We start from the raw sequence: 27,133 nt of genomic DNA on the forward strand, positions 1-27,133 counted from the left end.
CTCCTTCTAATATCTCATGAGTCTGGAGACTTCATCAAGGATTCTGTGGGCTGCCATGGTCTCTTTCTTTATGATTCTGTACTTCCTCTCCACCACCTTTCCCACCTCCCTTTGTTCCTGCCACCATATGTGCCTCTTTGTTTCCATGTAACTCCACATGGACCTGACTCCAGCCTGTGCCAGATTCTGACAGTCAGGACTCACATCAGAGAGTCGGTTGAGTGTAGGAACTTCAGTGGAAACTTGAGATGTGGACTACAGGAGGTGGTTATGTAGGACAGTCCAATAGCTTCTTTCCCTCCCCAGACCTACCACCATTCCCTGGCATTTCTCCTCTTACTGCCCATCACTCTCCCCAGAGTAAAAACAAGGATAACAGCAATATTTGTTAACATCTTACCCTATATATTACAAACCTTTACGATTATTAACTCATTTAATGGAAAACCAGAGCATTCTTTCCTTTGTTTCTTATGGGGTATTTTTTCCCCCTGTTTGAGAAACCCAAGTCTCACCTATCCTGATGCTTCACAAAATAAATTCTCAAGAGGAATTCTGATAAAAGAAAGATTTTCTATCTCTCTCTCTTTTTAAAAAGATTTTATTTATTTATTCATGAGAGGCACACACACAGAGAGAGAGAGAGAGAGAGAGAGAGAGAGAGACAGGCAGAGGGAGAAGCAGGCTCCATGCAGGGAGCCCGATGTGAGACTCCATCCCGGGACTCCAGGATCATGACCTGAGCCAAAGGCAGACGCTCAATCGCTGAGCAACCCAGGTGTCCCAAAGATTTCCTATCTCATTCTAGAATTCTTATTTCTGCAGAGGAAGGAAGAGAGAACAGTGAACAAAGGTGTGTTTCACTATCACCCGTTCTGACCAGCCTTGCATTCATTCATGGCTGCATGAATGAAAATGGTATGACATGGGTTAGACACTGGGTTATAATGGGAAAAACAGTCCCAAGTGTTAGAAGAGTTTAAGTTGTACTTTGACGAACTGGGAAAAAAGTTAGAATTCTACTTAACCAGGTGTTTTGGTTAAATGACAGTTGAACTGCTTTCCATTGAAGCCTAGTAGGGGATGTGGCTGTGTGCTGTGAGCCAGAAGCCCAGGGCTTTGGTTCCCAGTCTGCCTCTGGCTCCCTCTCTGAGCTTTGGTAATGCAGCTGGCCCCACCTTTTAGGGCTTTTGAGAGACTGGGTCAAGATCATATAATAAATGGTCAGTATTGCCAACCTTTATTATAAATTGTGGTTATATTTTTGCTTTTGTTATTTTTATTATAATTCAGTCTCAGTTGATGAGACTGCTCAATACTAATCCCTCACTGGAGTCCTGACCCCAATTGACAACTCCTTCTGGAAGCTTGTTTCATTGATCCCTCACCCCATCCCCTTGTGTTGGATCCTATTACCTTGATTCATTTCCCTCTACCTAAAATTATGCTCAATCTCTAACATCCCCCCAAAAATCCTCGATTGGGCTTTTAGCACTTGACCTTGAGCCCAAGCTCTCTTCTCTGAATTACCTACTCTGCCTTCTATGGTGATTTCACCTAGTTTAGCTTTAAATGCCATTTAGATGCCAAAGCTACCATATTTGTAATTCTGGTCCTAAATAACCCATGAGCTCCAAAAACAGAATGCCACTATCCTACTCAACACGTCCATTAAGATGTTTACTTGGCATCTCAAGCTTGATAAGACCGAAAAGAAATCCTGAAGTAGCCCTGCCTATGTTTCCATGCACACATGTTCATCATGTCATCTTCTCCGTGTCAATAAATGACCTAAGAGCTCCCCAAATTGAAGAATTGACCTAAGAGCTCAGTCCCCAAATTGAAGAGTCCTCACTGAGTTCACTTTCCTTCACTTTTCTCCTCTTGTTCCAACAGCAGTTATCTCATACCTGCCTTCATAATACCTCACCAGCCGACAACATCTTTGTTTTCCATAGCCACCATCATCATCACAGCCACCCTTATCTTTTGATTGATCATTATCTATTTTAACCCATCTCCACAGCACAGCCAGGATGATTTTTGTAGAATGTAAATTAGATTATGTCACGTCCCAGCTTTAAACCTTTCAGTGACTTAGAGGAAAATTCAGGCCCCCTGCTATGTCTTGTAAGACTCATCTGACCCCACTGCTAATGCTCCAGCCTTGCCTTGTGCCTTTCTAGCTTACATACTGTATCTGAGCCACATCAGTTTCATTCTTGTGCTCCCAGATTATCCCCAGTGCTTTCCTGCCTCGTGGCCTTTGCCCTTGCCACCATATTTTTTCTTGATAGGCCAATTTCATCCTTCTAGTCTCATCTTAAGTATCATCATCTCTTTAGGGTTCTCTCTTGACCACTCTAAGTAAAGTAGACCCTCCTCCTCTTAATTGCAATATTCTATTTATTTCCTTCATAATACCAATCATAAAAGAGTTTAATTTTATATATTTATTTAGTTTCCATTTCTATTCACTAGAATGTGAAGTTCATTGGAGTTAGGACCTTAGTCATCTCATTGACTTTCATAACCCTAGAATATGTCCCAGTATTTGGTACAGTGGAGGGTCTGTAAATGTTGAATGAATGAATGATGACCTTGATTTTGTTCCCAGTGGTTTTAGAGTTTAGGGAATAAGATTATTTGGGAACAAGCAGTTATAATGCTATATGATAGGGTGATAGGTACTATAGTGGAGTTAACTCTGCAATGGTATATAGCATAGTGATACTACAGCATGAAGAGGGCTACAAAAATGTAATGTACCTTAAAGCATTTAATTTTTGTTGTAAATATAGCTCATTTTTTTTGCAAAAAAATTGGATAATCTAGAAAATTTCAAAGAATAAAATATTCATCCTCCATAATCTTCCTGGTATCATTTAAAAATTTATTCATAGACTATTACCATTCTTTATCTTTTGTGAATTATCTAGTGAAGTCATATGCCAACTCTTCTTTTGGAGAGTTTATTTTGTTGATTAGTAAGAATTCTTGACACAAAACAGGTTATCGTTTAGCTGACCTAGATTTACAAATACTGTTCTCTACTAGCCATTGGCTTCTAATTTTGTTTCAGACTTTTGTTAACATACAAAACATACTTTGAAATTTTAGTGATTATGGGAGGTATTATATATACAGACATAATATTTCAGTTTTAAGAAATTTATTTTTAAGCTTTTGTCATTAATTTCTAGCCTTAGAGAACTTAGAAAATACTAGATCTAGACCTATACAGTTTTTGTCTTTGAGAGATTTATCGAAGTTAGTCTTTAGCCTGTCATCTGATCTTTGTGTTAAATAACCTTTATTTAGTAAATACATTATTATTCATATTATGTACATACTTAAATCTTTAGTTTTTTCTATTTGGTCAGAGTCTGGGACATGAGTTAAAATTTTCAAATTGTGTTTTATTCCCCCCCCCCCATCATTTTCTCTTTTAAAGTTTAACTCATGCATTAAAAATAAAGACCTCATAACCCACTTAATGGTTTTTATTTTTTTCCAGTTTAAATTCTACTTTGACACTTTTACATATTTTTACAACTATTTTCTGTTTATTTGCATTTTCCCATTATGCCTTTGTTCAACTTATTTTTAAGTTACCTGAGTCATTTTGTGTTAGGCCTTTAATAGTGTACAATAAGATTTTATTTATTTAGACAGTCTGAGACCTTTTCTCTATTTTAACCCATTTATATTTATTGTCACAACAGAAATAATTTTTCTTTTGTCATTCTTATTACATAGTTTGAATGCTTTTGTGTTTTTAAATGTATTTTCTGTGTTCTATTTTATTTTTTTCCTATGGCCTTTGCTTTTGTTTTCCTTTCAGCTATTGAAAACATAATTAGATACATAATTCTTTATAGAAAGTCTTCTGTTGACTTTCTCCTCTGCAGGCTGTGGCATTTATCCTTCAGGTAGCCTATTATTTCTGCAGACATTTCCTCATTCCCTGCACATTTTTGTTTCTGTGTCTCTGAAAGACCCTGTTACCTTAATAAACCCCTCTTCCAAATCAGTTGCCATGCTAGTGCCAGCTGCTCTATGTTTAATGTGACTGCCATCCCGAAGTCATTTTACATAATGCCCAAGCAGTCATGTGTGTGGTTTTAATGATTGATCTTACCACCCAAGGAAGCTGCCTCTTCACAACCATCACCACCCTCTCTACCAGTTCCTTGTTCTCTCATTATAGCTTTTGGAGCTCTGGGTCCGCCCTGAGACTGCTGGGCTCTGAATCCATTAACTTGGAGTGACCACATGGGCCACAGAAAGATTCCACATGAATGTTTTCTTGTTGGTCTCATCACCCATCTTACATTCTATCCATAGGCTTGAGGTGAGAAGTGAAAGACAGGAAGGAGAAGGGTCCATTGTGTAGGTTGTTGAAGTGGTAGAGATGAAGAATAATGAAGATTTGAACCAGAGCCATTGGACTAGAATCAAACTGGATTTGACCTACAAAATGATTGCCTCATATGGTTCAACTTAATAGCAGAGTTAGAAAGACATGGCCAGATTTAGAAGTACTAAGTCAGAATCAGAAAGAAAATACTGAGCGAGTCAGAAGGAGAAGCCCAGGCAGATGCCCAAATCCCAGTCTTCAGTAACTGGATGGGTCGTAGGGCAACCCAGTGAGGCCCATGTTTCAGGAAAGATAGCCTGTTGGGCAGTAGGGGAGACAATTTGATAGGGAAGCTGTTCAGATCGGTTGCATATAGATTGTGGTTGAGTCATCTGTGTAATAATATCTGAATGAAAATACAGATCTCATAGCTGGGTGAAACTGCTGTTTGGTGAGGAGTATGGAGTGGGGCTGACTGTCACTAAATTGGACTGGACTGTGGTGGGGGATTGTCACTAAATTGGTAGCCATTGGAGGAAGAATGTGTTCAGTGAAAACATGAGTAGGGGAACCTCACATTTGATAGTTATAGGAGGAGGAGTGCTTACAAAGAAACCTACCATGATGTTATCCCAGTTCTGTGAGAAAAATGGAGAATGAAGTGTCACTTGAGCCTGAAACGAGAGATCCAGAAAGGAAGAAGCTATGAACATTGATAGTTGTAAAAAATGATCCAAGTATTAATAATAATAATTAGCACACATTGAGTACCTACCATGTGCCAAACATTGTTCTAAATAGTGCATTAATTCCTTTAACCTGAAAAATTATCCAAAGAAGTGGACACTGTAATTGCAGATGAGGAAACTGAGGCACAGAGCAGTAAGATAACCTGCCCAGGTTCACACACTGGTAAGTGGTATAGCCAAGACTAGAACCCAGGCATCCTGATCTGGAGCCCAAGCACTGCACTGTCTTCTTTCTTAAGATAAGGATTGAAACACTATCTGTTGGATTTAGTAACTATGAAGTTACTAGAATCTGCCATGAGAGCAGCTCTGGGGGAAGTGCTGGGGACAAAGTCCATATTATAATGGATGGGGGTTTGCAGTGGGAATTAAGGAAGTGTTGACAGTGAATGTAGATAAAACTATTATCTAGAGTATTATCTAGTCTATTATCTAGAGAATTCCTCATGTGATTGAAACACAACTGGACTGTGCTAATGCAGAACCTACTGCTAAAGGGTAGCTTTTAAAGAATAAGAGAAGCCCAAGCATTTATTTATGCCAAAATCAGGGATAAAAAGAGAGTTCAGAGATACAAGATAGAACCAGGAAGGACCAAGTAGCTGGAACACATAGCAGAGGTGGGGAGGGGTCAAGAGTGCTGGCATGCCTTATGGAGAGGAGGCAATGGTTGGCATGTGGTGATCCGAGGTGTAATCCTTTTTTTTTCTTCAAAGATTTTATTTATTCATGAGAAACAGAAAGAGAGAGAGAGGCAGAGACATAGGCAAAGGGAGAAGCAGACTCCCTGTGGGGAGCCCAATGTGGGACTCGATCCTAGGACTGCAGGCATGCCCTGAGCTGAAGGCAGATGCTCAACCACTGAGTCACCCAGGTGCCCCATCCGAGGTGTAATCCAACCTGTGATTGATGGGCAAGAAGTTAGAAGTCAGCCCTTCTCTTGTTCTCTTGCCTCTTGAAGATTTGCTGTGTGTGTCTGCTGGGATTGGGTGGGTGATATTAAAGGGGAATATATGTGTAGGGCATGGAAGGTAGACAAGACAGATTTGTAGTAGACTTGTCAACACTGAATTGATGATGTGAAAGATTGGGGGCTTTGGGTGAGAATTATTTGGATGTTTAACCAGCTTGCAGGGTAATCCTGGGTGTGCTGAGAATACAGGAGGTCCAGGCCGTCAAATAGACCCTAGGAAGGTTGAAGTCCAGGGTACCACTCAAGCCAAACGAGCAGGTTTAAAAGGAGTGAGGGGCAGGAGGCTGTGCCAGAATCCTGGAGGATACAACTTCCAGTTTCTGGAGTGGACAGGGACATGGCTATGGCTGAAGCTGGTTGAGAGATAAAGACCACTGGAATTAGGGAAGGTCCTGGGCATTGGTCGTGGTGACCACTTACATGGCTATATCCCCTAGGCAAAGTTAGACAGTGGGTGACAAAGAAATATATTAAGGGAGTTTTAAAAGTTGTAGTGAAATACACAATTTGGGTGAGAGTCAGAATGGAGAACTCCAAGAATTGTTGCCTATGGATCCCTGGATACCAACAGTTATGCATGGGGCTTATCTTCGAGAGGTGTTATTAAGAAATTCAGATGGGGAGAGAGACAAACCAAGAACCAGGCTCTTAACCACAGGCAACAAACTGGTGGTTACCAGAGGGGAGAGGGGAGGAGGAGAGAGGGTGTGGGACAAAGAGGGGTTGAGGATTGAGGAGTGCACCTGTTCTGATGAGCACTGGGTGTTATTTGAAAGTGTTGAATCATGCTGTTGTACACCTGAAACTATTATAACCCTGTATGTTGACTATATTGTAATTAAAATTGAAAAAAGAAATTCAGGTGAAATGTATTCCTGTGGGGTATAGAATCAAATCAGGGTAAACCCTCTTTGGCTTATGGTAGCTTCCAAGGTAAGGTCCTCTGTCCACCTTCCTAGGTGGGATATTAGGAAGTAGTTCTTCTCCGTGCTTCATTTGAAACAGTAACGAAAAAGGTGCAGATTGGGGTTGCAGGCCATGTTTGGGTGGTTTTTCTGCATTCAGGCATTATTTCTGAAATCCATTAGAAATGTTCCATGTGACTGCCTTTTCTTTTGCTGGTCATTAGAATGTGCCCCCCTCCCCCCTTTTTTTTACCTTGTTTTGAAAATCCAAGTCCATTGCTAGGGTAGCTAACTAGACTAATAAAAGGCCTCTTTAGGAGGTTCTTGTGGGAAGCTGAAACAGGGTTTGGGGGCTGGGCAAGCTTCCTACGATGCCTACAACCACTTCTGCAAAATTGACTCCCACCCTGTGTGTTGCAGGTGATATTTGAATCCGTCTCTTTGAAGGGTCATCCTGGCTACATCGCTGTGGACGAGGTCCGGGTCCTTGCTCATCCATGCAGTAAGTCTGTTCCCTCCTCCTCATGCAGCCTCGCTCCATATGAGACTGGGGAGCTTGGAGCCCACGGTCCCCCTCCCTCCCACCCCTTGCCTATTCATTCAGCTCACCACCATCTCTGGTTCTCTCTCCTTTTTATTCCTTCAAAAATGCTTACATACTCAATGCAATCAGTCCTGAATAAATTCGTAATTTCGCTGGCCTGTTCAACAGGCCAGCACCTACAGGAATTTGCAGAGAGTGGCAAAACATCTTCGTTTGAATCTCTCCCTGTCATTAAGGGAGTCTCAAGTCCTGATTGTTTATTAGTGGGATTCAGACCACTGAAGTGGAAGAATTAGAGGGCTTCGGATAGAATCTCGTGCAATTGTCTTAAAAAAAGAACAACACTAGACCACTGAGCAAATTAGCACACTGTTCACTCACAGGGAAAAGTACCCCAAAGCTATTAATTCTTTAAAAGTAATTTTAAGTACACCCATCAGCTCTCTGTAGGCGTCAGGAGAGATTTCTCACTGTGGGTAGTACTTTCGGTATGGTGTCAAGAGTTCTCAAAGGCCTTCTGCTCCTCCATGTCCATCTAGTTGCCCCCTTGGAGTTCTGTCCCTCTCTGCTGTGTTTAGTCTGAGATATCAGAATGTGTTCATGTAAGAACCTATGGCTCCCAGTGTCACGAAATCCCAGAGGGGAGTTGAATGGCATCATGTCTAGTGACATTTAGTTGGGGGTGGTGGTGGCTGAGTCAAAGGGATATGCATAGAGATTGTAGCAGCCCTTAGGAGGGCTAGGGTGCCAGCCTCATTAGTCTGTCTGAATTGCATGTTGGAGATTCCCATTGGCAGCAGCTGTTTCCAGGTAACTCCTAGGGGGCGCCTCTTCTTCTCCCTCCTTGTAGCCATGAGCCACGCTATTGGCTATGGTGCAGTTGGCTATTTCCTCCACAAGGGCCATGCCCTTGTGGTCCTTTCATGTTGGAGCTCTTCTTGGGCCAGCCCCATCCGTGTTGCTTTAATTGAAATGACACTTTCCACTTCTCCTACACTGAATTGGTTAGACCCTTAAACATCACTTCGTTCCCTGGCACTAGAGTGCCATTGTTTGACTCATTGCTTAGAGCACCTCTCTGGAGGAATTTGGGACAAGTTCCAAGGGGTTTTGGCAAGGCAGTGTTTGGGATAATTGTGTTTTGTGTCTATGTGAGGGAGCACTCCTTCCCCTAAAACCAGCCAGCCTCTCAGGAGTGCTGAGATCCTACTAGATTCTTCATCACTGTGGTCTAAGGTTCCTGCCCTCTGGGTTACTTGCTGAGTCTTTGGGATTTCCTTAGGTGGGTCTGTCCATGCAATCATGGACAGGGTGAAGAGGGTCCCAGAAACCCCCTGGCCATGCAGTGTTTATATAGTAGAAATGCAGTTAATCCTCCTCACCCAGATGAAGCCATTCCCTCCCTGGCCTTCTGGGAATCAGCATCAACTGCCCATTAAAGAATGATCTTTGACCTCAGACTGGACAGCTGCATCAGGATGGATTGGACCTCCCTGAGGTCCACTTAACTGCACACACTCAGCTCTGTCCTGCTCCCAGTTTTGAGGTGGTCTCTGAGACAGGGTTCAGTTTTCCCAAGCCCTGTACACATCCCATCCTCATTGGGGATGCTCACCTCTGCTACATCCCTGCTTCTTATCCTATGCTTGTGGTTTACCTTTGGCTTTTCTAGTAGGTGACTTTTGGCTCTTGGCAGGAGAATCTGGCCTGGCTCTCTTGTCTGAGATCCCAGATGTCTCTACTCAGAGTGGGAATTTCTACCTCTGTCACAAGGCCCAACGTGATCCAACGTGATCCAACCTCAGCTCCACCTTAACTCCAAGCACCGTCCACGGTTTGCCATTAAAGCCAAATGCTTCCTTCTCTCTGAGAAGTCTGTATGGGAAAGGGTTCTCTGGGGGGTGTTTGGATGCCTTTCCACTCTAAAGTCTCATGTCTCCTCCTTGGAATCCACCCTACCCCGGGGCTGCTCCTGAATTTAGAATTCTCCTGACATCCTTACATTCCTCCTGCTGAGGAGTGTGCACTGCATGGTTATGGAATTTCTGAAAGGCAGTTAGCCAGCAAATGGGCCATGGGATATAGCTCAAAAGGATGTGACACGGGCTGTGTTCCTGTGTAATGGGAGCACAGTATGGAGGTTAGTCTCGATGCTTAGGCAACTTGAGCTTAAACTTCCCAGGAATCAAAGTGTGAGGACCCCATGATAGTGGCTGGAATTGGAAAAACTCCTTTCCCCAGTATGTACAAATATTGGTGGTGCATATAGTTCTCAGGGGTCTATCCACACACTGCTCCTGAGTCGTGTGAGTTGAGCAGTGCCTTCTTCAGTTTGGTGCTCAGTCCACAACCACTCCAATGCTTTACTCCTACTTTCTTTCCATAAGTCAATTATTGAGCATTAGCTATGTGTCAGGAACTTGCCCTGGACATAGGGGATACTTAAATGATCCAGTTGGTTAGATCCTCATCTCCACAGTGTTAACTTAGCTGAGTGGCAGAGGGAAGAAAGTCACTAAATAAGTAATATCAAGTAGTAACAAGTATAATTTCAGAGAGTAATAGGGCTATGAAGAGAATAGATGGGAGTGGCTGCGGTGGGGGAGGGTGCCGTAGGTAGAATGGGCAGGGGATGCGTCTGAGCTGACACCTAAGTTCCCTGTGTCGTGACCTAGGGAGGGGGATATGCCAGGCAGAGGAAGCAGCAGGTGCAGAGGCCCTGCAGTGGGAGTCTGCAGATGTTGCCTGAGCCAGAGTGTAGGGGGCCCAGGGGAAAAGGGTCTGAGCATAAGTCAAGGAAGGAGGCTGAGGCCAGGCCATGGAAGGTGCTGAGTGTCATGATGAGGTTAGGTTTTAATCGAGGCACAAGAAGACACCACTGGAGGGATTTGTCCTAGGGATTGATTTGATCTCATTTAAATATTAGAAGATCACTTTGGCTGCTCTGCAGAGAGCAAGTTGAAGGGGAATAGAGAAGCCAGGGGACCTATCAGGAAGAAAGTTCTAGAGTCATGGAAGAGGTAGGTGATGGTGGCTGGATCAGGCTGGTGGAGAGACATCTACTCATCTTTCAGCATGTGTTTACTGAGCATGTACTCCAAGGCAGGCACTCTTCTGGCTTTATGGAAGTAAGACCCATTCATTCTCTTCCCTCATGGGCTTCCATTGAGATAGAAGACACTGGAAATGAAACAATCACGTAATTATACAATCTATAACAGAGGGTAAATTAGTTTGCTAAAGCTGCCATACAGAATGCTTCAGGCTGGGGGGATGCTTACATAGCAGAAATTGATTTGCCCACAAGTTCTGTAGGTGGAAGTCGGGGATGAAGATGACAGGGTTGGTTTTTCCTGAGGTCTCTGTCCTTTGCTTGCAGGTGGCTGCCTTCTTGCTGTGTCCTCAAATGGGCTTTCTTCTGTGTACACATGCTCCTTGATATATCTCTGTGTGTCCAAATTTTCTCTTGTTTTTGGGACACCAGAGAGATTGGACCAAGGTCCATTCTGAAAGCCCTAATTCCAAATGCTCTGAGGTGTTGAGCAGTAGGGCTTCAATACATGAATCCGGGGGGCGGGGGGTGGTGGTGGGAGAAGGCGGGGCGTGCAGAGAAGGGAGACAGAATTTAGCCCATAACAGATGGTCAGTAGTGCTATGAAGAGACAGAGCACAGAGAGATGGCCAGATCAGAGATACATTTAGGAGGTAGAGTCAGCTGGTCCTATTTGGTGAGTTAATTGGGGGAGACAGAGGCATCAAAAATGGTACACTCTTGGGTTTCTGGCTTAAGCACCTGGCTGGCACAGGCTGGGGTGGTGCATGTATCCTGGGGGCTGCTCATGAGATCGTGAGTCATGCTTACTTCTAGTGGCTTCTGAACTGTCCTTTGGACTGACTGACAGTGCTTTTTCCCCCTCCAAAGCCTTCATATGAATGCATTTATGATTTCACTCATGGCTGCCAAAAAAAAATTAACTATATTGAGAAATATGCATTCTCCTCAGGCTTTGTAATTCTCTATTTCCCTCCTCCAAAACATTTTTTTTCTATTAACATCAGGTCAGCATTTATCAATAAGCGATTCCACTAAATATTCCAAAAGTTCCTGGTTGGGGTGGTTGGTGAGCACCTGATTCTCAATTGTATTCTCTATCGATTTGAGCCGAAATTATGACTTTGAATGATTGCCTTGCAGCTTCCAAAACACCGACAGACAGGCATAATACTCAAAGGAAATTATTTTCTCTTAAAAACCGACGCCTCTCATCTATAGTTTATAGCCCATCTAACATTTTTATGTTACTCTAGAAGTATCTTAGTCATAGCCACCCTCTGCTGTCATTTCTTGGTGTTAACTATTAGCAGGGCCACCACAGCAGCGACAACCACACACAATGAATGTCAGCACGATTTCCCAGCTGGTCTCAAAGTTTCTAGCTCCCAAGTGGACTTTTGGAATTTCTTAAACTTTTTTTTTTCCCCCCTCATCACAACCTTGCAGGGCCGTGTCACTGAGCCCACGGTGTGTCCGCAACATCTTTCTAATGTATGTACTGTTTTTTCTCCTCAATCGTGTGGCTTCCTACTGAACACTGTCAGGTTTAAAGAGTGAAATAAAGGGCACAGTAATATGTCTTCAGATGCGGCACAGACAGGACTTTATTTTTTTATCATTTTGCTGTACTTTCTTGTTTTTTTAATAATAAATTTATTTTTTAATGGTGTTCAATTTGCCAACATACAGAATAACACCCAGTGCTCATCCCGTCAAGTGCCGCCCTCAGTACCCATCACCCATTCACCCCCACCCCCTGCCCTCCTCCCCTTCCACCACCCCTAGTTCGTTTCCCAGAGTTAGGAGTCTTTATGTTCTGTCTCCCTTTCTGATATTTCCTACCCATTTCTTCTCCCTTCCCTTCTATTCCCTTTCACTATTATTTATATTTCCCAAATGAATGAGACCATATAATGTTTGTCCTTCTCCGATTGACTTATTTCACTCAGCATAATACCCTCCAGTTCCATCCACGTTGAAGCAAATTGTGGTTATTCGTCATTTCTAATGGCTGAGTAATATTCCATTGTCTACATAAACCACATCTTCTTTCTCCATTCATCTTTCGATGGACACTGAGGCTCCTTCCACAGTTTGGCTATTGTGGACATTGCTGCTAGAAACATCGGGGTGCAGGTGTCCCGGCGTTTCATTGCATCTGTATCTTTGAGATAAATCCCCAGCAGTGCAATTGCTGGGTCATAGGGCAGGTCTATTTTTAACTCTTTGAGGAACCTCCACACAGTTTTCCAGAGTGGCTGCACCATTTCACATTCTCACCAACAGTGTAAGAGGGTTCCCTTTTCTCCACATCCTCTCCAACATTTGTGGTTTCCTGCCTTGTTAATTTTCCCCATTCTCACTGGTGTGAGGTGGTATCTCATTGTGGTTTGGATTTGTATTTCCCTGATGGCAAGTGATGCAGAACATTTTCTCATGTGTGTGTTGGCCAACAGACAGGATTTTAAATGTCATCAACATCAAGGCATTTGGCCCCAAATACACAGCTCGTTTTCTGCTAACCCCATTCAGTGGGATCCCATTTTGGGAGTGTTGAGTCTCAGTGGGGAGTGAAGGTGGAATGTTTAAAATCACAAGCTGAAAAAAAAAATAAATCACAAGCTGGAGGCTGGGCTGGGCCCTAGGGTCAACTGTGTTTGGCTATAGGTTGGCAAGTTGCTGACGGGGGGATCAACTCTTTCCCAGAGCTGTGGATGCTGGAGGAAAGTAGCAGTTGAGAGAGCACAGTGCTCAGAAGTGGACTGGAGTATGTATGTTGTGAGGGAGGGAAGTGAAGAGGGAGGGTCAGAGAGGCTAGGAGTTTGGAGAAGTGGCTTGAATGGGTCCTCACCATAAGGAGGATCTCCCCAAAGAGAGACTTCTGGTCTGAGGCAGGGATGAGGCCAAGGCTCAGAGAGCAGACACAAGAATACGGGCATGAGGAGATACCACTCAACAGGAGGATGGTGATCTAGATCAGTTCTTGTGTCAGGAACTTTGACCTAGGGCGAGCAGTCATATGGCCCACAGCATTCCGCCTGGAGGGGTTGGGGGCCTCACTGGATTGATGGGGCCAGACCAGCAGGACTGGCCAGTGGGAATTGTTCTAGATGACTTGCATATAGGACCTATCTAACAGAGACCACACATGAGAAGAATGTGCCTGCAGATGTGTTTTGGTAAGTCTACATAGTGTTTTAATAGAATTTAGTCAAGATTTTAGAATGAGAGATTTCACATAAAACCAGGTTTCTTCCTTGATACGTCTCGGTGTGTCCGAATTTGAAAAATTGGACAAGGGGCTGCCCTGAGCAAAGTACTGTGGAGTGGCCTTCATCTGTTGGATTTGAGTAACTGCTGCCCCCTTTCCGGTGGAGAGAGTCATGGGGTCTTTATCCGTTTCTCCATAGACCCCACTATTCCTTATTGCCTCGTCACTGCTGAGGCTGGTGTCTGAGACCAATTGTTACCACATGTGCAATGTTGTTGTTCTCATAGAGAAATCTTTATTTGACCCAAGTCTCTTTCAAAAGTGGGAAGGTGTATGATGGGGCAAGGAGGTGGTGTGTTGTTTTTTTTTTTACAACTGAGCCACTTTATTCATTTATGTAACTGGCTCCTCTGGATGCATGGGTTCAACCTTGCTGCTGTAAACCATCCATATTTCACCAGAATAGTAACACTAGGGGCCATTAAGCCTCTGTGTTCTCTACTCCTGAACCTAGAAAGGAGGAAGAGGGATTGAAAATGAAAGAATCTAGACAAAGGTCTGCTGCTGAGAAGCCAGAAGTCAGAAGTAAGCAGGGGACATCGATCCAGAGAAGATCCATTTCTAATTGCACAAGTCCCAGAGGTTAAACCATTTGCCCACTTCTTCCCAAGGGTGAGGACGGTTGCCCCTTAATGAAACCCAGCACAGAGCCTCCCGACATTAGAGCTGCGCCTGTCCTCCCTCCAGGAGTGGAGTGGATGTTCCTTCCTGTTTAAACCTGTGGCATAAATGGGCTTACAGGGTTTACTCTTAGTCTTCCTTTAAGACTTGATTTGAACTGATAGTTCCAGAAATAACCTTGCAAAATTACACGGGGAAGCAAAAAGGAAACAATTTCAGACAATCAGAGCAGCATGACATTTGTCAGGTTGACTAGATGCTAGAATCTTCAGTTTGGAGAAGCCCATGAGGAGAGGTCCTCCCTGGGCCTTTAATTCTTGATGCTACATTAGCAGTGGGGTCCTGAAGGTAGCACGAGGGGGGTCTCTGAGCTGTTGTCCTTTGTTTACCTGAGCAGGAGGTCTGTGTTTTCACACAGCAAGTGTGACTCATCACACCGAGGGGTTTGGCTTGTGCTGAGCTCCATGTGTGGTGACACGGGTTGGTGGAGCAGGTGGTTGGAAGTGCTAAGGCCATGGGGCAAAGGGGATCACTTGTCATTAAATATTTGGGAGCCATGAGAGGAGCCTAGAGTTAGCACAGCCTGACCTGCAAGCCCTTTCCCTTGATCCTGGGGTTCCAGTTGACACCGTTGATCTCCCCTTACCCACCCCGGAGGCCGGAGAATGTAGTAGTTAAATGTTGACTATTGGGCTAAAATTTGGACTGAGTTCTGTTTCTGTCCCTTACAGAAGCTTTGGGAAATGCCATGTAGCTTTGGGAAAATTAAACTTATTGAGTCCTGGTCTCTGCCTTTCTAAAAGGGGAATAGTAATATTGTCTGCTTTACAGGAACATTGCTAAGTTACATTAGATAAAACATGTAAAGCATTTATCACAGTGCCTGGCATTGCACGAGCTTTAGATAAGTGACATTATTGCTATTAGTTGTCTCTCTGGGTATTTGACTCTCTTTGAGAAGATGGCCAGAGGCCATTGTTGGACCTTCTTTATCCTCTTAACAACTGTTACTTGGTCCCATTGTGAGGCTGATGTACTAGGGGACCCTGGGCACTTTTATGCCTCAGTGAAGAAATTCATACTTCTAGACATTCATTATTAGCCCACTTATCTTTGGAGAGCTCAGACAAGCAAGAACCTGACTCCACAAACAAAAAGATGAACCCCTTACCCTACATAAAACTGTTTAATTCTGGGATTGATTGCTCACAGACCCTGTGAGTTTCATTAGAAAATCCATTTTCCTGTTATGCCAAGTCCTCAGCACAAATGCTTCCCCCCACCCCCTGGTCCCCTCCAGAGTGTAGGCTCTGAATGTCCTGAGTTCTGTGTGCATCAGTTCACTCGCTGTAAGACAGACATGATTCTACTACCAGCCACATTGGGTTCAGTGAGTTACCCTGTGTGGACGCTGCACATGGCACTGATGACGCAGCGAGTCCTATGTGAATGACAGCCAAGAGTTTTCTCCTCCACCTTTCCTCCCTCCTTTGTTCTTCCCTCATCATTTTCCTCCTCAGCATCATCACCAAGGCCAGACATGTGGGTCTCAGGCTCCAAGGTGCTTTGCTTACGCTTTCCTCTTTTTGCTCACTCAGGCTGGAGGGAGGACTTCTCAGTGATGAATCCTCCCCATGCCCCACCTTCAACTTTTCCTTCCAAACATGCCCCTACTGCCCAGAAGCTAGTAATAGGGATTTTGAGACTCCGAGAGACCTGGATTCATGTCTTGGCACCCTCACTTTCGGGCTATCTAACTGTGCTGAACTTTGTAAGCCCTCGGAGCCTTCATTTTCTGATATGTGAAATGGGGATGTTACCCATCTTGTGGATATGGTGGGGTTTAAAGGAGGTGATCCCGTAAAACTCTTAGAACCAACAGGAGCTGGCTCGTAGTAAGTGATCAAGCAGCAGTAGCTCTTCACTGCGCTGGGCCGCTTTCCAGGTACAGGGTCCACCATGCCCAGTGCTCCTCCTGAGCCGCCATCACCATGGGGAAGTGCTGCAGGCTGTTGAATTCAGGACTCAGGTGCTGTTTGGTTTCTCTCCTAGGAAAAGCACCTCACTTTCTGCGGCTGCAAAACGTCGAGGTGAACGTGGGGCAGAATGCCACATTTCAGTGCATTGCTGGTGGGAAGTGGTCCCAGCATGACAAACTTTGGCTCCAGGTAAGCTGGCCCCCTGCTCACACCTGTCCATCCCATGGTAAGGGAAGAAAAGGTGTGCTGGGATGAAGGGCTTGGTGTGGGCAAGGGGACGGGATAGTTCTGATGTCCCTCTGCTCCTTGGATGACACTCTGTGTCCATGATCTTGTTAGATCTTAACTCTGATTCTGTTTCGTAGGCATCAGGATATACTTGTTGTACAGATGGAGAAACTAAGACCACAAACATGAAAGTGCCAGAACTAGAATCTGCAGCTATGCCCTTTCCAAGCTGCCCTTCTTTGTCTCTGAAGGCCAGTCTCCCAGGGCTAAGGCAAACTCAATACTTTAGATTCTGAGTATGTAGAATCATCAGATCTTCTCTGGAGGGACCTTAGCTCCCCAGTGGTCCACCAGATTCCTGTCTGACATGCAGTGTGCCTTCCACAGTGCTCTGGTAAAGTCTGGTAAAATCACCCTTCAGCAGAATATTTCACTCAACCAGCAAAGCCACCTCTTCTCTGGCTGAAAGGGTCTCTCAGGGAAGTCAGCCAGGAAGATGTTCTGAGTTTGAATGTGTTCCGTTCTTAGGTCTGCTCATCGGCCTTCCTTTCAAAAGCAAGATAAGAGAGGATCTCTTTCAGTGGAGGTGAGGGGAAAGGATAGGACACAGAATTAGACATCAGTTGTTACAGCGTCAGAGAGCTTCCCACGGATACTAAGGTAGAAATACCAAATGTGAGGACAGCGCAGAGGGTTGAACTGTGCAGTGAGTAGCCACAGGTGGCTACTGACCGTGTTTTGGTTTTGTATTTTATTTTACACAAATTCATCGAGGTTTAATTGAGATACAATAGTTAAAATATGTAATTTGATACACTTTCATGTGTGTATGTTTGTGAAGCTCATCAGTCAAGGGACTAGACATATCCATCATCCTGTGAAGTTTCCCTGTTCCCACTTGTAATCCCTTCTTTCTGCCCTTTCTACTCCCTTTTGTCTCCAGGTGGTCACTGATCTGTGTTCTGTCACTGAACAGTTGACCCTTGCATGGGTTTGAACTGGGTAGGGTTGCTTATACATAGATTTTTTTTTCCATTAAATACAGTACAGTAAATGTATTTTCACTTCCTTATGGTTTTCTTGAATTTCAGTGTAAGAATATAGCATATAATACATAGAACATACAAAGCATATAATTATTGACAGTTTATGTTATCAGGAAAGCTTCTGGTCAACGTAGGCTCTTAGTCATTTAGTTTATAGGGGGAGACAAAAGTCATACGTGGATTTTTTGACTGTGCAGTGGGGATTGCTGTTCTAACCCCCATGTTGTCAAAGGGTCAACTGTGTATTAACTTGCATGTTCTAGAATTTTATATGAATGAAATCACATAGTTTGTATTCTTTTTTGTTGTTCAACATAATTATTTTGAGATCTCTCTGTGATGTGTGTAAATACACTTTATTTTAAAGTTTTTTTCTTTGTTGAATAATATTCCATTGTATGGAGGTACCACAATTTCTTTATACCCTCATCCATTGATGGACATATGGGTTATTAAGTTATGGGTTATTTGAAAACAAGTTGCTATGAACATGTGTGGACTCAAGTGGACATATGGGCAGGTGCCTTCATTTCTCTTGGACAAATGCCTAGGAGTGGAATGGCTGGGTCATATTGGCAAATGCAGAACTTTAAAAGAACCTCTGAGCTGTTTTCCTGTATGGTTGTACCATTTTACATTCCCATCAGCAGTGGATTGGAGTTGGAGTTTCTTATCAACATCCCTGCCAACACTTGGTGTGGTCATTCTTTGTAGTTTAAGCCATTTGAACAGGTGTGTGGTGGTATCTCCTTGTGATTCTCGTTTTTCTTTCCCTCATGAACAGTGAAGTTGAACGCTTCTCTGTGCTAGTTTGCTGATATTTGTGTGTCATCTTTGGTGCCATGTCTGTTTAAATTATTTTGCTCATTTATTGTTGGGTTGTTTCCTTTGTTTCGGCATTTTGATAGTTCCTTATATGTTCTGGATACAAATCCTTTGTCAGATACATGCTTTGCAAAGATTTTCTGTCTACCTGTGGTTTGTCTTTTCATTCTCTAAAGTGTGGCATTGGGGGAGCAATTTTTAAATTAGGATGAAATTAAATTTAACATCTTTTTCTTTTTTGGATCTTGTCCTGGCATCATTTCTAAGAAATCTTTGCCTGACTCAGGGCCCCAGTGATTTTTTTTTCTTGTTTTCTTCTAGAAATTTTATAATTTTATAGCTTTTACATTTTAGGTCTATGATCCATTTTCAGTTAATTTTGCATATGGTGTGAGGTATGCATCAAAGTTCTTATTTCTTTTTTGTGTGCATTTGGATATCTCAGTTGTTCCAGCATCGGTAGTTCAAGAGCATTCTTTCTCTGCTGTGCTGCTTTTGCCCACAGATGTATGGGACTATTCCTGGGTTCTTTATTTCTGTTCCATTGATCTCTTTGTCTGTCTTTCTACCGCCATCACACTGACTTGGTCACTGTGAGCTTTATCATAAGTTTTGAAATCAGGTATTGTTAGTCTTCCAGTAGTTGTTCCTTTTCACAGTGATTATGGCTGTTCTAGGTCTTTTGCATTTCCATATGACTTTTAGAATCACTTTGTCAACCTCTGCACAAAAAAGCCTGTTGGGATTTTGATGGGGATTGATTGCATTGAATCTATAAATCACTTTTGGAGAGAACTGACATCTTAGCAATAATGACTTTTTTGAGTATGAACATGGTATATTTCTTCATTCATTTAACATCTATGGTGATTTCACTCAGCACTCACTGTAATTTGCAGTGTGATAGGTCTGACACATTTTTTTTCTCCGACTTATTCTTAGATATCTGATATTTTTGGTGGATAAAAATCTCAATTTCTGACTTTTACTGCTAGTGTATAGGAATAAAATTGACTTTCACATATTGATCTTGTATCCTGCAACCCTGTTAAACTTAGGATGGCTATTTACATTTAAATTAATTAAAATAAAATTCAGAACTTAGATGGCCCATCACACATTTCAAGTGCACAGTAGCCACATGTGTCTAGTGGCTACCATGGTGGACAAGTGTAGACAGGACATTTGAGATGTAGAAAGGCTTTTTGGAGAGCATTACTTGAGCTTCAACAAAACATGAATATTCGTTGGAAGAAGCTAACTCCAGTGACCTCCACCTTCATTTATTGAAAGTTTATCATCTCTTCTGGCTGACATAGTTCGGATATTGGTCCCCAACCCATGCCCAGCCATCTCTGTACACTTGGGTAGAAGTCCATGGTATTACTTCTCTTCTTGCATTTGAAACCATTTCCTACAGTTAGGAAATCCCTAGGAGGGAGAGCACCTCTGGGGGCTGATAGTTCTTTCTTGCTCCTCAGCAGTGCGGTAGAATGAGGTTTTTTTTTTTTTTTTAATTTATTAATTCATGAGAGACATAGAGAGAGAGGGGCAGAGACACAGGCAGAGGGAGAAGCAGGCTCCATGTGGGGAGCCCAATGTGGGACTCGATCCCGGGACTCCAGGATCATGCCCTGAGCCCAAGGCAGACACTTAACTGCTGAGCCACCCAGGCATCCCAAGTGCAATAGAAGGAAAAGAAAAGTAGTGCCTGACCCTCTTGCTTCCCCAGGCTGCCTGCAGACCACAGGAATCACGGTAAACTTCCATGTGTCACTCAAGTAGTTAGTGTTAATTAATCTTTCAGTTGTAATTCGTGTTCATGTGTGTGTATCAGGCTCTCTAGGAGTTTTGTCATTTCAGTGGCATCACCTCAATTGGGTCAGGAGACTGAGAAGGAATAATCACAATATTTTCAACACCTTTATTTAGCTTTTCCAATTATTTTATGATGACTCTTGCTACATTTTTGAGTTGCATGTCCTGAACCTTGGGTTTATCAGTGGAAAGATTTAGAACATAATGGAAGTATTGGAGAAAATAGGTAGATACACACAGTGTGGGTCTCTTCTGCATCTTACTTATTTATGTACTTTTCAATATAAACCAAATCTTATTTCACAGAACATTTTTCAGGTGCCTTACAATGGGACATAAAGCCTGACAAGATAGCATAAATTAAAAGTGAGGCAAAGGGATATAGGAGTAAAAAAAAAAAAAGCCACTGTGGAGCTGGCCATAATGTTAAAACTGCATCCCTCCACATCTGTGGCTAACTTGTGGGTCACAGGCAGAGTCCACTGCACCACAGCCGCCAACGGAATAAAGGAAGCTTGTCAGATACACAGTTCAGAGTGTCCACAAGATAAACACAAACCAATTTCTCGGGAAAATTCTAACTTGTTCGCACAGAAGCCAGACAGGAATTGTTCCCAGGCGTCCTCATAAAGAAAATAGCGTGTAATGTAAGGAACAGCGCTCTCCACCAAAGTCTTATTGAGGGCACACAAGTGAGTTTCATAGGCTTGTTTCCCATAATGATGCTCTGTGCAAAAGCAGTGTGGAGAGGTGGTCAGGAGGGGAGGGGATGGGGTTGGGTAATGCAATATGACAAAAGTCCCCATTTCTCTGCTAATCTGTTTCCATCTTGGGACACTTTAAATGTAACAGGTGAGTGAATAGTTTCAATAGCTATTCCTTTAAGGAAACCACCAGAAATACTGCCTCTCTCATCTATATTTCAGTAACTGTTGGGAGGTAGATGGTTTACACTGTGCTCTCTGGCAAATGCCTACTTGGCTAGGTAAGTCCAGGCTTATATTCAGCAGTGTAGTTGGAAGTAAGTTAATGTCTTTGTACAAAATATGAGGCACCTGTCATGACACCTGCCTGCCACTCAGGAGACCACTGCATCCTGATCTGAGACAGCCTAAGGGAGTAATGAATTTCTCATGAGATGCTGCTTTGGATCTGTTCCAGCGCCCGGAGGAGCAGTGTACAGATGGGCCAAAGGTTCTGTTCCATATATCCGGGCTTTTGTGACTCAGTCTGAGAATTTCCAAAGTAAGTGAAACAGGTATATTGTGGCCAAGAGGCTACCTTTCAACAGTGCTGTCTCCTTCTGTAGCTACCAAGACACAGGGAGGAATCACTGTAAGTCACCAAAGATGGAAACATTTTTATCTACCACTCTTAAGTCAGGGAAATAAAGCCAGTGATGTTGTTTCTAGAATAGTATGTCAGTGCTCCTTCTTTCTGGCAATGTCTGGGGAGTCGTTGGTGGACTTCTAGTTTATGGATAATCCTTGTTGTCTTTGTTGGAGAGAATGCCTGTCTTCCTTTCTGTAGAATGGGACTCCAGAGCTTGCTTATCCTTAAGTGCTTTCTGATCATAAATTAATAAGTTAAAAAGAAAGTCCAGCCCATACCCCTGTTTTACTCTCTCCTGGAAACTTTATATGCTCTTTAGAAATCCTCAGCTGCTGGTGCTGGCTTTCGTGGAATTAGCAAGAAGCTCTACCTAAGAATCAGTGGATAGAATCTACGCAAAAATGTGCATCCCTGAGCCTAGATCAATGCTAGTCCTTTAGGGAAAAGGCTGATAGAGGCCAATAAAAGTTATAAATGAGCTCATCTTGTTTGAGGGCGATCTCTCCTTGAGGCGAAGAGTATAATGCCATAGCCTATGGTGAAGGGCCTCATTCATAACTTGGTAACTTCTTATGTGATACAGTGGCATGAGCGATACAAACTTATAATTTTTAAGCATTTTTTAAAGCAAATAGATGTTGTGCATTCTGAGCGGAATGCCCGTCGAATAGTCAAAGCAGCCTACAGTTTGGGAAGCCCTTTAAAAAACAAAAAAACAATGTTCAGGGTACAGCTAGGTAGAAGTGTGCTGACCAATTATCAGTATGGCACAGTGGAAAAATGTGTATGAGAACATCTTTTCTGGAAGGGGTTTGGCAGTAGATAGAAATCTTAAATGTACATATTCTTCCAACAAGTAATTTTACTTTTGGGAGTTTACCTAAGAAAATAACCAGAGAAAGAAACCATTTATCTGCAAGTATGTTCAAAAGGATAAAACCTGAAAACACGCTGAATGTCCAGAAGGAACTGATGAAGTAAGTGCTGGAATAGAGTCATTAAATACCAGGTTATAGAAGTATATATAATGCTATTTTCACTGTATGTGTTTAAGTGGAAAGAGCAGGTTATAAAACAATGTGTCTGGTATATACTTTTTAATCAAAATAAACATGAATGCATATTTATGTGCGCAAATGTATACATAGCTATATACATAGATACATTAACACTATAAGACACATATCAGGACTCTGAGTCATTGATTGTGATAGATTATCTACGCTTTGTATCTTCACCTTTTCTGTTTCACCCAAATACTTTGAAATGAATATAGGTAACTAAGATAAACAGAAAAAAACACCAGCCACAGCAGAATTAGAAGCAGCAGCCCCCCATGGAGGATAAAATTACCCTCAGCTTGCCCTCACACCATCACCACCAGATGCTGTTCACCCAAGAGGGGGGTTAGAGATATGTATTCCGTATGTGTCACCTGGTCTTTATGGAAGACTGTGGCCTGTGGGTCTCTGCGTGTAAACTTTTCAGGGCTCTGGAGCAGGCCCCGTCAGCCCCACCACAGAGCTTATTTCCAGGCCTCCCTACAAAGCATTTGCTTCACCATGGGTTTGTACAACAAATAACATTTGACGAGTTACAGAAATGAGGCCATGAGTCCAAACACTTGGCACAGATCTCAGTAGGGACAGCATATGTGTTTAGACAAATCACAGGCACTGGGCCGGGAGCAGACCCTAATCTGGCAGGAAAAGGCTCTTGCCCTGTGAGTGCATCAGCTCGACAGCAGTCACACCAGGGCTGACGAGATAAGCAGACATGTCAGTCCTTTCTGCAGCCGATTTTTCCAGTAAACCTGTTTCTCTGCTCCCTGAAGGGCTGCTGCTGTGAATGTGCTGGACCCAGCTCCTCCACCTCCTACCCACATCTGTACCCGGTGTCCCTTCCATGTGGGACTGCTGTGGAAAACCTAGTCGCCACACCACAACTAAACAGTGGTGGTAAATGAATGATAACAGCTGACGTTTGTGGCTTGGTTACACATAGGATGGGTTTAATTCTCATAGCCAGGCTTTTAGGGAGTTGCTGTTGATAGCCCTGTTTGTATATGAGACCAAGTCTTTGAGGCGGGTCAGTGAGTCCCACAGGCCACGTTCCCATAGGTTCTGAGCAGTGGAGGCAGGATTGGAACATCTGTGTCACGTTCTTCAGTCCTGAGCATCCTGCCACAGTAACCTTGTAGACCTGATGCTTACGTCACCATGTCAGCCTTTCCTTCCCTACTGGAGGCTTCCTGTTAAAAAAAAAAAAAATTCATTTATTTAGCACACATTTATACACCTTTAATTTGCACTGTAATAGATACTTAGAGATTTGTGTTTCTCAGATTTACAAAGAAAAATCAACAAAAAATACCCCTAAATGTTTTTAAAAATATTTTTTCAAATTGCTCCCATCCAGTTGCCTTCTTACTTCTCCCCTTCTTGGCCACATTTCCTAAATCTGATGTCTACGCTGGCAGTGTGGCTTTCTTCAACTCCTCCATTTTCCCAGTAGTGGCCCTTGTGAAGGTCACCAGTGCTTTTTCTTGTTGCTGGAGCTGATGGTGATGATGGTGATGGAGATGCTTCCTCATACTTGACTTTTTTTGGTGTTTGACTATGCTGACTGGCCTGCTTTGGAGATCTTCCTGCCCTCTTGGTTCTGTGAAATCATCTACTGACAACCATGAAATGTCTGAGAGTTTACCTTATTTGCAGTTAGCCACACAGTGTCATAGATGCTGGCAGAAGATATGAGACTCCTGGGTCAGAAACAAAGGTCGTTGGTCATAATGTAGCAGGCAACATGCCCTTCATGTTTGTGACAGTTGCTGTTCTCCCGAGGCCCCGCTCCCAGCCAAGTCCAGTGAGAATGATGTGGGCTGGCTCTGGGCCAGGTTTGCATACAGTGGGTCTGCATCATGGCTGGGGAACACAGTGCTTAGGGATCCCTCACTTTTTATTGTTAGCTTTATCGACATAATTTATAAACCATGAAGCTTAGCGAGTCTGGAATTCAGTGGTTTTTAGCGTATTTGCAACCTTGGCACCATCTCCACATACCTTGTCTTTCATTTTCACCTTAGTTACCTTAGATCAAAAACAGCTCCTTTAGGGCCACCCTAGGGGATGGGAATCTAGCTGGGCTTTGGATCCACAGAAGGTTGCATTCTCTTCAATTCCTCGGTACCTGACGCACAAGCCTCTCCTTTCTCATCCTGTACAGCACAGCTCTGAGGATCCTAGCCAACTTGGACCTGGAAATTTCCCTTCACACACTTATTGTTTCCTCCTTTACTTCCTAAACCCTTTCCTGGGGGCCTTCCCTCAGCCTGTCCTCAGCATATGCGCTTCAAAATTTGGTCTCTGCTCCTCCCGGCCCCCAGCACATGGGAGCTGGCGAGAGAGTGGTGAGCAAGGTGCACCTGCGTCGTGTCCTCGGGGGGCTTACTGTCTGACAGCAGAGACAGACATTGAGTAACACAGAATCAGATATTTGAGCACAAATGTGACCAGGCTACCAGGGAAAGAGAAGGGTCTGCTGGGTAGAGAGTCAGGAGGATCTCTATGAGTCTCTGTCTGAGAAGCACCCTTGGAGGAAGTGGCCTTTGAATAGGCGTTCAGAGAGGGGACTGGAAGTAGTCAAAGGGATATAGTGCCACACAAGGAGGCGGCATGTGTGCTCGCTCTTCACCAGCTGCTCATCCTCTTTGCTCAGGGCTTCTCATTCCTTCTGGGGCTTAATCCAGGACCCTCCCAAATCTGCAGACTCTGCAGGAGCTCTGAACCCAGACGTCAGCCCCAAATGAGTAGTCCGCCATGCGCACAGGGGGCCCTTGGGGAAGACTTCAGTACAGCTAATCAGAAATGATTTATGTCCACTTCTATTTCTTTTAACTTTTAATAAAAAATAATCAAAAGCTATTCTTTAGAGACTGCCAGAGAGGTACAAATATGGTCCTAAGAAAATCAATGAGTCAGATTTTAGTGAGTTTCCAAATGTCATGCCTTTGAAGCAGTAGGACTAGAAGTGAAAAGAATATTCATTTGCGAATGAATTGTGAGAATTTCACCTAAATATTTTCTAGCCTGCCAGGAGAGAAGGCTTCCAGGACCCTGTATTAGAGCATCTCCTGTGGAACAGGCATCATGTCTATTGCATACCCGTTCCCTTTTATTAAAGACAGTACCATTTCCACTTTCACCAATCACAAATCAATTACAGGTCTGCATGCTCTCTCTGAAATAATGACAGCCATTTTTTCAGGCTATGTCTTATCTCTTTGTGAAGGGAATAATGCCATGACATAGGAGCAGAGGGGAGGGGGAATTGCAAAATGATGAGGCCATTAGAGATGCCTCCATGGCTGTAATAGAGTAGTGTGAAAACAGCAGACTCTGTGGCATCCAGTGTTTCTCTGGTTTCCTCTCTAGGTAGTTCCTGAAGGTAAGTCTTGCTTGGGGGTAGAAGGATACATGTGTGCCAGGGTCAGAAATACTAAAGTGTGGGTTTTTGCAGCCCCTGTTCTTGTAAAGAGGGTGACTCTCAAATGATGTTTTAAAAAAAAAGGCAGCTAAGGAAAGATGGAATTTGAGTTGTTTTAAAAGAGAGACAAGCCGATGAAAGAGGAAAAAGAAAAACGATAGATTTCAGAGGAAGCAGTTGCCATGATGAAAGAGTCATGAGTATAAAATGGGATTAAGCAGGACCACTGCTTAGGCTTTTACTGTGCTTTCGTTCAATTTAGAACACGTGTATACCCCTGGATGGATGAATTGGATAAAGGTTCACCTTCTGGGCAGATGCATCCTCATGGGCTTAGAGCTTGGCAAGCAGGCAAAACCTCTGGGCAAAGATAACAGATAACCTTTTTCCAGTGGGCCCAGTGAGCCAGTGGTCTGGACTCTGGTTTGCCAGTAGAGCATGAGCTGGCTTTGAATGGCACAGCAGTGGCTTGGCATCTTTGGTGCAGTGACCAATTGTTCAGCGACAGGAAGTGGCCTGGATTTAAGGAATGTTTCCATTCATGTGTTCTGTGGTATGGTTTGGCTCTTTCAAATATTGAGGGACTTGGGCAGCCCCAGTGGCTCAGCGGTTTAGTGCCGCCTTCAGCCCAGGGCGTGATCCTGGAGACCCAGGATCGAGTCCCACATCGGGCTCCCTGCATGGAGCCTGCTTCTCCCTCTGCCTGTGTCTCTGCCTCTCTCTCTCTCTCTCTCTCTGTCTCTCATGAATAAATAAATAAAATCTTTAAAAAAAAAATCAAATATTGAGGGACTTAAGGCAGTGATAACCTTCATATCTTGGAGACCTAGGACAAAATAAGCAGTATCAGCATCACTTGGGAACTTGTTAGGAATGTACATTGTCTAGGGCGACTGGGTGGCTCAGTGGTTGAGCATCTGCCTTCAGCTCAGGTCGTGATAC

At 43.5% G+C, this 27,133-nt stretch overlaps 1 protein-coding gene across 23 annotated transcripts in view; it reads left to right on the forward strand.

Moving 5' to 3' along the window:
* The window catches only part of PTPRT (protein tyrosine phosphatase receptor type T), a 1,025,198-nt gene that overhangs the window by 337,368 nt on the left and 660,697 nt on the right, over positions 1-27,133 (forward strand). For all 23 annotated transcript variants that reach the window (XM_072735832.1, XM_072735811.1, XM_072735820.1 and 20 more), the window contains exons 4-5: positions 7,408-7,489; positions 16,531-16,646. In XM_072735832.1, the coding sequence (XP_072591933.1) occupies positions 7,408-7,489; positions 16,531-16,646 (198 nt within the window). The remainder of the gene's footprint in view (positions 1-7,407; positions 7,490-16,530; positions 16,647-27,133) is intronic.

The sequence above is a fragment of the Vulpes vulpes genome, chromosome 14 (genome assembly GCF_048418805.1).
Source record: "Vulpes vulpes isolate BD-2025 chromosome 14, VulVul3, whole genome shotgun sequence".
NCBI classification, from domain to species: Eukaryota; Metazoa; Chordata; class Mammalia; order Carnivora; family Canidae; genus Vulpes; species Vulpes vulpes.